The sequence below is a fragment of the Nothoprocta perdicaria genome, unplaced genomic scaffold (assembly GCF_003342845.1).
Source record: "Nothoprocta perdicaria isolate Ctin4 unplaced genomic scaffold, notPer1 scaffold_2, whole genome shotgun sequence".
NCBI classification, from domain to species: Eukaryota; Metazoa; Chordata; class Aves; order Tinamiformes; family Tinamidae; genus Nothoprocta; species Nothoprocta perdicaria.
Window position 1 is genome coordinate 7,303,689 of NW_020455204.1, and position 12,453 is coordinate 7,316,141.

General features: G+C 56.5%; 1 protein-coding gene across 2 annotated transcripts in view; it reads left to right on the forward strand.

The window, feature by feature from the left end:
- NCOR2 (nuclear receptor corepressor 2) overlaps window positions 1-12,453 on the forward strand; it is a 128,971-nt gene that overhangs the window by 41,057 nt on the left and 75,461 nt on the right. For both annotated transcript variants that reach the window (XM_026037608.1, XM_026037607.1), the window contains exons 7-8: window positions 1,852-1,904; window positions 11,369-11,435. In XM_026037608.1, coding sequence (XP_025893393.1) covers window positions 1,852-1,904; window positions 11,369-11,435 — 120 coding nt within the window. The remainder of the gene's footprint in view (window positions 1-1,851; window positions 1,905-11,368; window positions 11,436-12,453) is intronic.

Below are 12,453 nucleotides of genomic sequence, written 5' to 3' on the forward strand. Positions count from 1 at the left end.
TGAAAATAAGGACTGACTTGGAAGTATGGGGTCTGTCATGCAAGGCTTCCCCCTCCTGAGCAGCTCGCTCAGAGYTGGGGGCTCTGCGTCAAAGCCGGAGCCTGGGGGCCCCTGGGGATTCAGGAGGTGCCCGGCCCTGTGCCTGGTTCCCACTGRTCCGACCCTACAAGATCTGACCTTGCGCCAAGTCCTTCTGGCTCTCTGTGCTGCAGGAGGCCTGGGTTTGGGTTTCTGTGCTTTTGAGTGTGCAGATTTGCACCCAAACCTGCTCCAAGCTCCCTGGGGGACTTCGGGGCACCCTGAGCCTCTCCCCCACGTCGGCACCGGCTGCTGCAGGATGCCCTGGTCGCTTGCACGGTCCCACTTGCGCTGCCCTGCGCTCAGCTCCCTCTCCAGGCAGCAAAAATCCCCCCAGCAGCAGCGGGATCCCAGGAGGCTGGCGTTGATCCGAGTGCTGCAGTGTTGGAGCAGCCAAGGTTGGATCCGGAACGTTGCCCGCGTGAGTCACCACGTTAGTCCTAATCCGAGGGTTCCTCTAGGACCTTTGCCTTGTGCCAAACCCCTGGCTTTGGCTTCAGCAGGAATTTGCCATGTCAAGCCATAAGGGACAGGCTCCCAGCTCCGGGTCTCCCCTCTGCCAAACCAGGGTCCTCAGGGCTCCCCGCTGCATCGGGGGGCTGTAACTTAACAACTCCCCTCGTTTCATCCCTGCAGCATCGTGGGGCTGTGTTGAAGTGAGCCGGGTTTCTCCTCGGGGAGGAGTTTCGGTGATGCTGCCGTGGCCAGGCAGCAATTGCTGCTTCTCCTCTGCTTTAGTTCTAAAGAGGCTTCTCTGCAAGCTTTTGTCAGCAAGAGCGTTGCAGTTTTGTTTTTCTCACGTGTCGTCTCCCAGAGAAATGCATTACGTGTCCCTCACCCTGGAGAAAYGCTGTGAATGTTTTGAGCATCACTCCTTACCCGGCTGATCTATCAGACTTCCTTTTGCTTACTCATTTAGAAAGCTGTAATTCGGTGCAGGTTGTGGACAGCTCCGAGGAAGGAAGCTGCTTGTGAAGTCCCTGCCCTGTTAAGAATAGTTTCTTTTATGATTTAATCACTGGTATGTGTTCTGTGGGGTAGGTGAAGACTTTTCTGTTGTGCTTGTTCCACTTGTGTGCAGAGCTCTGTGGAGATGGGAAGCTCTGGGAGACAGTGCTGGGTGCAGGGCTTGGTTATAGGTCTCAAAGTTGCCTATTTCTGCATTTCTTGACGTTTCCTCTAAAGCGATGCACGCAGTGGTTTGTCATTAACACTTAGATCTGCTAACGAAGAATTCAGGTGGCTGCTGACACCTTGAGGTGTCAGGCCCCCGGGGCTCTGCCACAAGCATTTTGGGCGACCTCGGACAAAACCCGCGGGCCCCAGACCCCTGGTGAGGGGCAGAGCTGAGAGCTCCATGTGCGGGTACCGCGAGGGGCGCAGGCTGGGGCGCCCGGACGTGCCCTTCCCGAGTGACTCTCCCATCGCCTCCTCCGCGCTGCCCATTCCAAAGCTCTCTGCCTTTCGGCAGGCAAGGAGCAGCCGGGCGCTCCGACTCCACCTCCGGCCCCGGCCTGTGCGCACCACGGAGCAACTGGCTCCCTTGGCGCCAGCTCCCGCGCTGCCCACCCTCCCATGYRCCGGGATGCGCCGGGATGCRCCGGGGCTCCTGCGCCRCCGCRTTCCTGCACSTCCAGCCCCACAGTGGAGCCGGGATAGGGGCTGAGGGGCTGCAGCGGGAGCGCAGGCCGAGGCAGCAGCACCGCGGACGGGCGCAGGTTTCTGAATGTCAGACTGTTCTATTTATGCCTTCATTTTTCTTATTTATTTCAGCCGTTATACAACCAGCCTTCAGACACCAGGCAGTACCATGAGAACATTAAAATGTAAGTATGTGGCAATAAAGGCTACTTTAAATGTCAGACTGTGCGTTAGGCTGCAGCAGGAGAGATGCTCGCTCGTGCCCAGTCCTGGTTCCTATTAAGGTYGCCAAGAGATCGTGCACCCTTTGGAGCTGCTGCTCATGCCCGTATGGCAGTGTGCTCCAAGAAACCCAGCGCTGTCGGGATGCTCCAGGTGCCTCCCRGCTCCTCGCGGCGGGAAGCGGCTCCTGGCTCAGTGCGTTGGCAGGGAGTGTTTGCCGGAGTCGATCCGGCTTTGGCGCGAGCCGGGTGCGCGGAGCCGAGCCGAGGAGCGACGGGAGCCGAGGCTGCGTGGCCCTGGCGGCGAGCGCYGCCGCTGGAGGCGCCGGGACGAGCTCTCCAGTGTCAGGCGGGCTGCGGAGGAGGCAGGGAACGGCGCCCGAGCTGGGCTTGACTCTGCGCGGGTGCTCGGTGTGCGCAGCCCTGCCTGGGGCCTGGATTCAGAGCCCTATCCATGCAGCACGTTGGCTCCCAAGTGATGCTCCTTTGGAAGGAGATGGARCGTGGTGCACGTTTGTTGTTGTTTCCTTTGCACGTACTGAGGTACAAAATCAGCTGCCAGCCTGTGTGCGAGGTTTTCCTGCTTTAGACAAGCAGGAAAGGTGGGTGAAATTAAAAGTTGCAATTACAGCTAGATCTTTGTGAAGCAGCTCTTGGATGTCTACGCACATCCAAGAGCTACGGTATTCCAAAGATACTCAGACTTAGCAATCATGTAATTTATGATTTACCCCCTTAATGCATGATTTAATCATCAGCTTGTGTTTAATAACTGCAGCGACTTGCAGAAGATAGAAGAAAAACAATAGATAATGAGAATAGCAGTGATCGTTGTTGGAAATTTTTAAACAATCAGACCCGATCGGAGCCGTGTTTGTGGCTTGCGCGAGCAGCTGATTGCTGCAGACGTGCTGTCCGCCGCACGGCYGCTCTCGGCTCAGGGGGATCATCTTGATTAATCCATCAACGAAAGTTAATAATCTGCTTTCGGCAGTTTGTTAATGGCTGCAGGGGATGGCAGGGACGAGGGTGACGGTCCCTGCCCTGCTGCCGGGCTCGGCGACCTGCGTCGCCTGCTGCTCCCAACRGTGCTCGGAGCACGGGAGGAGGATGAGGGTAAACGCTGCGCGATGATGACCCCTCGGCGTTCCCTGCGGCGTGATGAGGCCTCTCCTCTCGCCGGGATGCAGGGATGCAGTGCGCCGGCATGCAGTGCGAGCACGCGGAGCCCTTGGCGAGGCGCCGTTTCTTTTCCTGCTTCGGAGACCCCTCGGTGGCTCTTGGCTTCTGGACGTTCCCATTGCATCTTCCACTCGTGCACGCGCTCTGCCAGGTCCTGCTCTCCCTGCTCCAAGCAGCCCCTTTCCTGACCTTCTCCTTGCAGGATTCCCATTTCAGAGGGGGATCGGGACATATCTGCAGGGCACGTGGCAGCCGCCGTCCCTCCCAATCCACCTCTTTCCAAAGTGCTCCCGACCAACACAGGCCGGGCACCGCAGGCCATGATTTCAAACTGTTAGTGAGTTCTTTCCTTGAAAGAACGAGTTAAATGCAAGACTTCACCCATTCTCCATTCCCCTGCCAATATTTGTAGTTTGGTGGTCACTTTTTCCTGCAATTTAAATGATTTCCTGTGCTTTGTTGCTCTGTGAAAGACAGGCACAAACRGAGGGGAACCGACTGCGCAGGTCAGGAGCGAAGCTGCTCTTGGAACGTGCAGCCTTGTCCAGAGCAGCTCCAGGGCCTTTGGAGCAGACATTGCTCCCTGCACTCCGGGGCCTCTGCAGGGTTACGGAACCCCCCGGGGACACCCGTCCCTTGTGGCACCGGTGACATGGGAGGTGAGGCTGACACGGGCATCTCGGGGTTAACGTGCCCTGTGATTAATGCTGCAGAAATACGGGAAGGAAACCACACGTTCTAATGAAAAGCCTCCATCTCCTCCCTCCAGAAACCCTGCAGTAACTTCAGCTRGTTATTGATGCCAGCCAAGTGCCCTCGCAGATCTAGGTCAGCGAAAGGCACTGGCGCTCCCCGGGCTCCCGGTGCCAAAGTCCTTGACCTGTGGGCCTGTCCCAGAGCTCGTGGAGCCTGAATGTTGCTTTGCTGCCAGTGGTGACTGTGGGGAAGCTGCTGTGATCCGTCCTGSCATCTCCCGTGTCCTGCTGCACGGGATGTTTGGGTTTGATACTAAAATCAAGGCTTTAGTGACTCTTGTAAGCAAGGATGTCAGATTTCAGGGTGCTTTGTCCGARAGGAAAAGGTACTAAACTAAAACTGCATTTTGACCAAATCACAGACATTCAGATCTTACCCACAGCTTTTCCTTTGGCTGCACTTGAGGATATTTTTTCTCCTTCCGTCACTCYTGGGACACTTGCGCTGTCCTGCTGCAGGCAGGCAAGTCCCCTGTGCAGCCTGGAAGTGGCGCTTTGGTAGGAGATGAAGTAAACGAGCTGGTGCCTGGAGAGCAGCTGGATACACTGGATGGGCACAGGGTATATTTTACTGAGATGTAACCAAATGCAGATTCTTCTGAGCAACTCCACCATAAGCAAATTTAGCCATAAATTTGCTGTTTAGCCATAAACATTGCTGAAAAATAGTTGTTCTGCCTGCCGGATCTCGTTGCAAGATGGCCGTGTTGTGCAGGAGACAAAAATCATCCCACGTGCCCTTGACGAGACGCCTCATACCTGAGCAAGGAGGGAAGTGCAGCCTGATTCTGATTAATTATTTTTTAAGCTCCTCTGGGGCTGATCTCTTTTGCAGTTGCACATTTGCAGGTGGTGGTGGGATGGCAGGAGGCTGTCACAAAAGCAGCGATTCCTCGATTTCTCTACAGGGATATCTGAGCTGCAACACTCGCTTAATTCTTCCCCCTTGTTTGCTTTGCTTTTCAACAGGGATGAGTCACTTATGCTAATAGAGCTGGCAAGGAAGTTACACGGAGAATCTCCTCCTCCTAAAACGTTACCGGAGTCTCTTATTTTCGTGGAGTTTTACGGCCTGTCTCCTATTCAGTACAGTTAAAATTAATTTCATGCCCCAGTTCATTCCAGTGTCTGCAATTTCAAAGGCTTTTACGTCCTGTTTAGCTGCCTTGCTGTGTGCTGCTCCCCGTCTGCTCGGTGCCCTTGGTCCTCCTAGGGTGGCTTTGGGCAAAGCTGCTTGGTCCCACGTGCCGGGCACCGCTGAGGGGCTGCACCAAGGGCTCCACCTGCCTTGGAGGCTCCTCTGACTTGRTGGGCTTGAAGCAGCTGCTGAAGGAGGCTCTGAGGAGGAGCAGGCTCTGCCTCCCGGTCCTCAGGGAAGAGGAGAGCAAGGGAAGGTCAGAATGCCCCTGGGTTCGGTGGGGACCCCGGGGCTGGCTGCGTTTCGCGTGCGCTGCCGGCTTGCCCTGCACAGGCTCCTGCAGGATGTGACAGGAGAGTGGCACAAGGCCACGGGAAGGATTCTGGGCGAATTTAGGGCTCTGCAAAGTCCTCTCTTTGCCTTTTTTTTTGGACTTTGCTGAAATGCAGCAGTAGGTTCTGCAGCTGGTGGCTTTTCTAGGGAACGGACCTTGTGTCTGCGGAGCTGAAATCGTAAGTCCAAACTCTCAGACAGGTTTAGGGCCTGCTGAATAGCTTTTATTTTCCAAATGCCTCTTTCTATTCCAGAAAGAGCAGAACAGTTTCCTTCTGAAACTCTTCTAACTACAGCCTTCCCAATCACTTGTCACTCTGTAAAATTTAAGTCTTCTTTTCATTACCAGCTGTTTTGTTTTCGGGTTTTAGCAGCAGTGAATTGCCTCTGAATTCATAATACCAGCCTGCCGTGCAACCCAAATGCTCTTCCACACACTGTCACTAGCAGCACGTTCCCTTTCAGGGCTTTCCATTAGAGCCTGTAGACGTTTTCCTCATGGGAGATCCAGCGAGCAGCTCCCTGCATCCCGTTCCAGGCCTCTCGTCTCCCTTCTCGGTTGGCGTGTGCCAGGGCAGGATGACTCATGAGGAGGCACTGAATAACGGGGATGCTCCATGACCCTCTCCCTATTGCTCTTGACGGTGCTGGAGCAGTTTGTTGGGTCACACTGAGAGCACCTGGGCTCKCAGCATCAGCCCAGGCTATGGGGCAGGCAAAGGCAGAGGCCAGGTGCCCCATTGGTGTCACCAGAAGTGCTTCTGCACTTGCCTTTGTCCCATTTTGGCCTTGCACAGGCTAAAGAGGATGGATGTTAATTCCCAATGTTACATTAAGGATCATCTCAATGGGAACATCTTCTCCAGGGAACGGCTCTGCAGGGAAGGGGCCATGCTGTGCCGGGGCTCAGCCGTGACTGGCTTTGGTGACGAGGATCCCGCCTTTCCCAAGACATCTCCTGCTCACACGGAGCACCGGCGGGATCGTCGGTACAGACCTCGTCATGCTGCTAACGATGCGTGGTGCTCGTGGCATGGGAGCTCCGGAGCTGGATGCATTTTGCACCTGCAGGACGTGATCTGGCCATCACGTCCTTCGCCCCTGCTCCTGGGCACACATGTGGCTTGTGCGGCCACATGGCCAAAATTACCTATGTCTGTCACTGCCTCTTCAGTGGCACCACTGGTGCTGCTGGTTTAGTCCATCCCAGTGCTCAAAGCTCTGGAATGAATTAGMTAGAGGTCTTCTCTTTTCTTCACCAGAAAGTGTTTGAGGGCTGCAAGGAAGCTGCTCCCCACAGTTGGCTTTCAAGGGAACGCGACTTGCTGTGGGGTTAATAGGTTAGAGTGTATTCCCAGGTGCAGCTGTGGGCTCTGGCCACTTCAGAGCGAGGAAATGAATGAGAGGAATGACCCGTGGAAAGGCTGACTTGCTCCCTGCCCTCTCTGCAGGGCATCTTGTGGCCAGAAATGTAGGAAATTAGGGACTGAGCAGCAGCATAATGGCCTGATATCAGGAAAGCTGAACACGAGGCGCACTCGGGGACACGGGAGGGGATGTTCCTGTGCACACCARCACTTCTCCTTGTTGCTTGGTCACTTTAACCTTGGGGCGTCCTCGCTGTGCTCCGTGGATCCTGTGATTTAAGGATGTCCAGTCTCACTGGCCACGCTTTGCTTGGCTCCAGTTGCCAGAAGGCTTCTCCGCTTCCAGCCCTTAGCTGCAGGGCGAATCTCTCCGTGCAAGAGCTTTGCCAGCTGCTCGCATCCTCCTCCTCGGCGCTCTGTGCAGCCTTGATCCCTGCTTTGTTTGCACTGGCTCTTTGATGAAAGGCCTTCCCGTGTAATKAAATACCCGTGATTAGTTTTGATCAAACGGCCAACTTCTTTCCATGTGTTCTTGCGCTGGCTCCGGTCTGCGCTGGCCGCTGCGGCCAGGTGCTCCCTCGGATCTGCGTGTCCTTGGGAGCCGCTCCCGCCCGTTCCGGCACCGTGCGCACGGATGGGCGCCCCGGCRCGGATATGCATGTGTGCGCGTGAATCCCTTCAACATCCCGACCTCCAGCAGGATTCCAGCCGAGTAACGCACGTGGACCCGAGCCAAGGATCTGGGAACTCGGCGCTGCGGCTCCTCTGCTCGCCCGGCTCCAGCGGGAAAGGCAAAACAAGGGAAGAGCCGCAGGCTGAGGCGGTTCAGGTGGAAGCGGCTGCTTCCATCCCGCCCGCCMCCTGCTCCGCACCGCGTGAGGAGTGCACCCTTGGGTGCTCGGCAGCCTGGGGATCTGCTCTGGGACCCAGCCCCTGTGTGCCGAGCCCTGCAGGCAGCGGATTCGCCCTCCCGAGAGCCCCTGCCAGCCCCGACTTGCGAAGAAAAGGGTGGAAAAGCCCAGGAGAAGCCATGGGCTCCGGCGCTCCTCTTCATCCTCCTCAGCAGAGAGTCAAGCGCAGCTCTGCGCTTCATTGCCAGGACACCTTGGTGCTGCTGTTGCCTTCATGTCCCAGGAAGGACAGATCCGCAGCTCCCGGGAGCTGAGGAAGAAGGGCTGGAGATGACTCTTTCTGGGCATCTCCAGTACCACTAAATTCAGCGCCTCTTTACAGGAGACCAGGGTGATTGTTTAGCACCCACTGACTAATCTTTCCCCCTGTCCTCTGAAAAGAACAGTGCAGGAAAAGCTCCTCCAGGGACCAAAGAGTTGGAATAACTTTGGTATGGAGAAGGTAAATGAGCATGGTGGAAAAGAGCATGGTGGAGCACTTGGAAAAGTGTGTAAAATTGGGACTGTGCTAGAGCAGGTGGATGGGAAATACATAATCCTTGTGTCCCCGCAGCAGGTGCAAGGGGATGTTAAATTAAATATCAGGCAGAAAGTTTAAGCCCGTTGGGGTTTAAGGAGTTTTTTTTCTTCATAAAAGAAGCTTCAGTCGGCCATGGAGCCCGTGGCTGCAAGGTGGCAGGGAGGAGAGAAACGTGGCAGCAACAAAAAAGGTCTCAGAGCAGGGAGGTCCAGCGAGGGCTGCTGAGCACGGAGATGTGGATCTGCCACCAACCTAGATGTGGATCTGCCACCAACCTGCACAACGTCTGCAAAACCCCAGACCGACAGAGCCTGGCGGGGCCCCGTGTCCTGCTGCATCCATGGAGCTTCCCGCCTGCTCCCGCGGCAGCCGCACAGGCCCGGGCAAGGCCGGAGGCGCCCGCGAAGCCCTGGCCTCAGTGCCAGGCACGTCTGGCTTCTGCAGCCCAGCAGTTCTTAAAAGCGGCCACGAGAGTCACTGTTGCTTTAGCTAAGGAGCTTCCCATGCCGGCGCTTCCAGCTGGCCAAGTGCTTGTTTTCCGGGAGCCGCCAAGGCCACACAGCTCTCCAGCTTTCCTCATGCATCACCGGACTGCAGGAGGGGAGCCGTTCAGGGCTGAGGATGATGAAGGAGGCTGGTGCATTGCTGCGTGCTGCTCCCCGCGGGCTATTCCCACGCGAGGCTGCGGCGCCGCTGGCCGGGAGCCTTCGCGCTCACTCCGTGCCGCAGGAATTGCGCCCCGCGGTGCCCGGGGAGCACAGCGTGTGCTTCGGAGACACGCGGCCCGAGTTAACCTCCTTGCAAATGGTTTCTAGGTAACGGCGGTGCCCGGATCGAGATAAACCGTGAAGCGTGTTTATATTTACCGAGATAGTGCTAACCTTTGGAAAGCTGACCTTAAGCAAAAAAAAAAAAAAAAAAAAAAAGTGACAAAAACATTTAGGGCACCAGGGAGGTTTGTTGCTGTTTTTAATCCTTTCACTCTTTGATTGCTTCAGTCCTGGCAGCGGTAAATGCGCACTTGCTTTCAAGGCGTCCCTGATTTTTGCAGCTGCGGAGCCAGGAGGTGTTTGCCTGTATTAGTGTCTTCAAGGTGAGCTGGAATGCAGAACTGGAGAGGACAAATCCRCTGCGTGAGAGCCCCTTGTTCTTTGCCTTGCCCCCCTCTCCTGAGAAACTCCGCAGCAGAGCGGGTGTCCAAGCCCCAGCCGGTGCACGAGAAGAGGCCCAGGCCCCTGGTCACCGTGTCTCCGTGTCCCCATCCCCCCTGTTCCGGCAGCCCKTCCACCCCTGCTCCGGGAGCATCCGCGCTCACCCCTCGGAGCCGCCCCTGTCCCTCGTGCGCGCTGCGGGGACGAGGAGCTGACGTGGTCAGCATCAGCCTCGCTGCAGCCGTTTCCCAAAGGCGCGATTCCCCTTGGAAGGGGCACAAACCGCCAGGCGTGGGAAGGAGCCTTTCCGTGCAGCCTCCACGGAGCTGCTTCACACAGAGCCCCCGGGACCCTGCTTGGAGCCGTAGGAGCCGAGAGATGTGAGCGGGAGTCCCCCGGGGCCGACGGGTGCTGGGTGCAGCCAGACCGGCCCTGTGTCCCGTGCCTCGGTGTCTCCTTGCTGTCACGCAGCAGGTGAGCAGTGCTGGTGGTGCCTGCAGGCTGCTCCAAGGCTCTTGGTTGTCTTGGATGCCTTGGATCTCTGTGCCMGGGACACGGAGGTGAAAGACCGTGGGTTGTGTGGGAGAAGCCCTTTGGCAGCGATTCTTTTTAGTGCTTCTAAGGATGCAACTCTGCTCTCGGCCCCGCAGCAGCAGCGGCTGCTTTGAAAGCACAGCRTGCAAAGGGAGTCGAGGCAGGAAAAGCTCCGTGCTTGCAAAATCCGTGCGGATCCGAGCGCTCGCGGTGTGCGGGGACACAGGAGCCCTGGTCCTGGCGCGGGTGCATGAGCTGCTCCGCAAGCAGCAGCGCTCGCGGTCTGGGGCCCCGTGCAGCAGCACTGCGGGCTGCGCTGCCGGAGCCGCTTCCCCTCCGGAGGAGGAGCTGCGAGGGCCTCTTGGAAATCCAGGGCTATTTTTGCATCCAAGTGTTGATGGCAAAGTCAACGAGAGCGGAGATGCAGCGCGGCTTAGCCAGTGCTTGGGGACGCTGCGGGTATCCGACGCTTCTGGTAACTAATTAAGAGGGGAGAACAGAAGGTTGCAAATCTTAAGGGYGCGATTTGGGCTGAGGCTCAAACCCTGCATGACGCTCGGGTGGTGCCTGGGGGCCCGGCTGCCTCGCGGGGCCGCGGGGGACCCGGGCGTGAGGGAGGGAGCAGCCTGGGTGTATTTTTATTTTCCTAAATCCCACAAAGCTTGCCCGCATGAGAGAGCCTGTTAAGTGCCTGATCCATAATTACACAGTGCGAGCTGGGCTTTAATCGGGATAAAAGTCTTGAGGAAACTCCTTTTCAGCTGGTCTCTGCCTTCCACCTCAGAGATTTTATTGCTATAAATATTAATAACGGGAGCATGAAGAAGCTCAGCGCTCGGGTTCACGCCGGCTGGCAGAGCCGGGGCGGCCTTGCCAGCTCCTCTCCGCTTTGGGGCAGCTTCCCCCTTTCAAAGAAGGGAGCGGGAGGAGCGTGGGCAGGCGCTGGATGGCTGCGCTTGTCGCGTCCGGGTTCCCTCCCGCGGTGTCACAAGCGGCTGAGCCTGCCCGGCGCTTCGCTCGCCGCCTCGGCGGGCACCGCTCCAAGCAAGGCAGGGGGCAGGAGATAAGAGCTGCAGCCACGGCTGCCATCCGGCCTTATCAGCGCCCCGGAATCGCCCGGCGCGAGCACGAGCACCCACACAGCTCGGGGGCTGCAGCTGGACCCCCTTCGTGCAGATCAAAATGCCCAAGTGGTTATAGAGGCTGTAACGTYGCTGCGGAACCGGCCCTGCCGTTGTCACCGCGTGACGGGAGGTGGCAGCGGGGGCACCGCTTGGGACCGAAGCGCTGGCGCGTTTGGGACTTGATGCACGACACTTGACGCTCCTGCTCAGCCCTGGCTGCGGGCAAAGSCGCTCGCTCTGGTTCTCTCCCGTTTGCCTCTGAAGCTGATGCAAGGTCCCCAGATAACTCTGTTTACTGCCCTGGGGTTGATGCAATTCCAGGTTAAGGTGGAAAGTGCTTTGCTGAGTGGAGAGAGCAAGGCTTTGAATTTTAACAGGCTCATTAAGTGGATCTTGTCTTCTCTCCTTTTCAGAAACCAGGCAATGCGGAAAAAGTTAATTTTGTACTTCAAGAGGAGAAATCATGCTCGCAAACAGTGGGTAAGTGATTCCACTCTCTCTGATTTTGAACATACAAAGCAGAGTAATTCTTTGATGCTGAAAGGAGGAGGATTTCCAGCGTAGCTGTGACGGTGCCAGGGTTGCGTTGTCCCCCTCACTGGGGCCGCTTCTGCACTAAAAAGAAGTTGGAAACGAGCACGAGGTCCACGATGTTGCAGCACTGCGCAAATGTGGGCAAAATGCGTCTGTTTGGTGAGCAGTTGAACCCCGAGAGGGGTGAAAGAAACTGGCTGTGCTTCCAGYGAGCGACCCAGCGAGCCCGGGGCTGGTGTTGGCAGCGGTTCCTGCCTCCCCGKCTCTGTCCTGCGTTGGGAATGCTGCAGGTTGTTCCTTCCTTTGGTGCTGTTTTTGGACAGGAGCACTCCAGGAGGGAGGAATTGCTGGAAATGCTCTGAGCGAGCAGCCCTGGGAAGTGGTTCGAAGGCTCTGCCTGTAAAAGCAGCTTTCAATAAAGCTGTTTACACAGAAGGTTTTAAGCCAGTGAGCAGATAATTTTCTTATTTATGGTGCATAAAGCCATATTCCTTTTCTTTCCTGTTTTTCCTTTTTTCCTCTCCTTTTTAACATTTTGCAGCAGCTCTCCCAAAGCCCCAGGTCCCGCGCTTGGGCAGCTGGCTCTCCCATTTCTGCCCAAATGCACAYTTGTTATTGAGTCTTCTTCTTGCTAAAAACTCTTCCAGTTTTCCAGAAAAGACCTACTGGATTACATGGGCCTGCAGCCTGCCCYGGTGTGACAGGACCCCAGCCCCACATGATATCTTATGCAATCGTGGAAAAATATCACAAATTTACCTTCCTCAGACATGAGGTTGCAGCGTGTCACGTGGGTTTGTTGGAAGCAGAAGGGAACCGAACAGGAGCTACTTTCTGCTCAAAGCCACCAGCCACGGTGCTAAATCGAGACTGAGTTGCTCTGTTGTGAATGTCAAGGAGCAGAGGGGAAAAAAAAAGTTTAATTAGGCTGCAAGAGCGCGGTTCCTAAAATACGGYGCGCTGA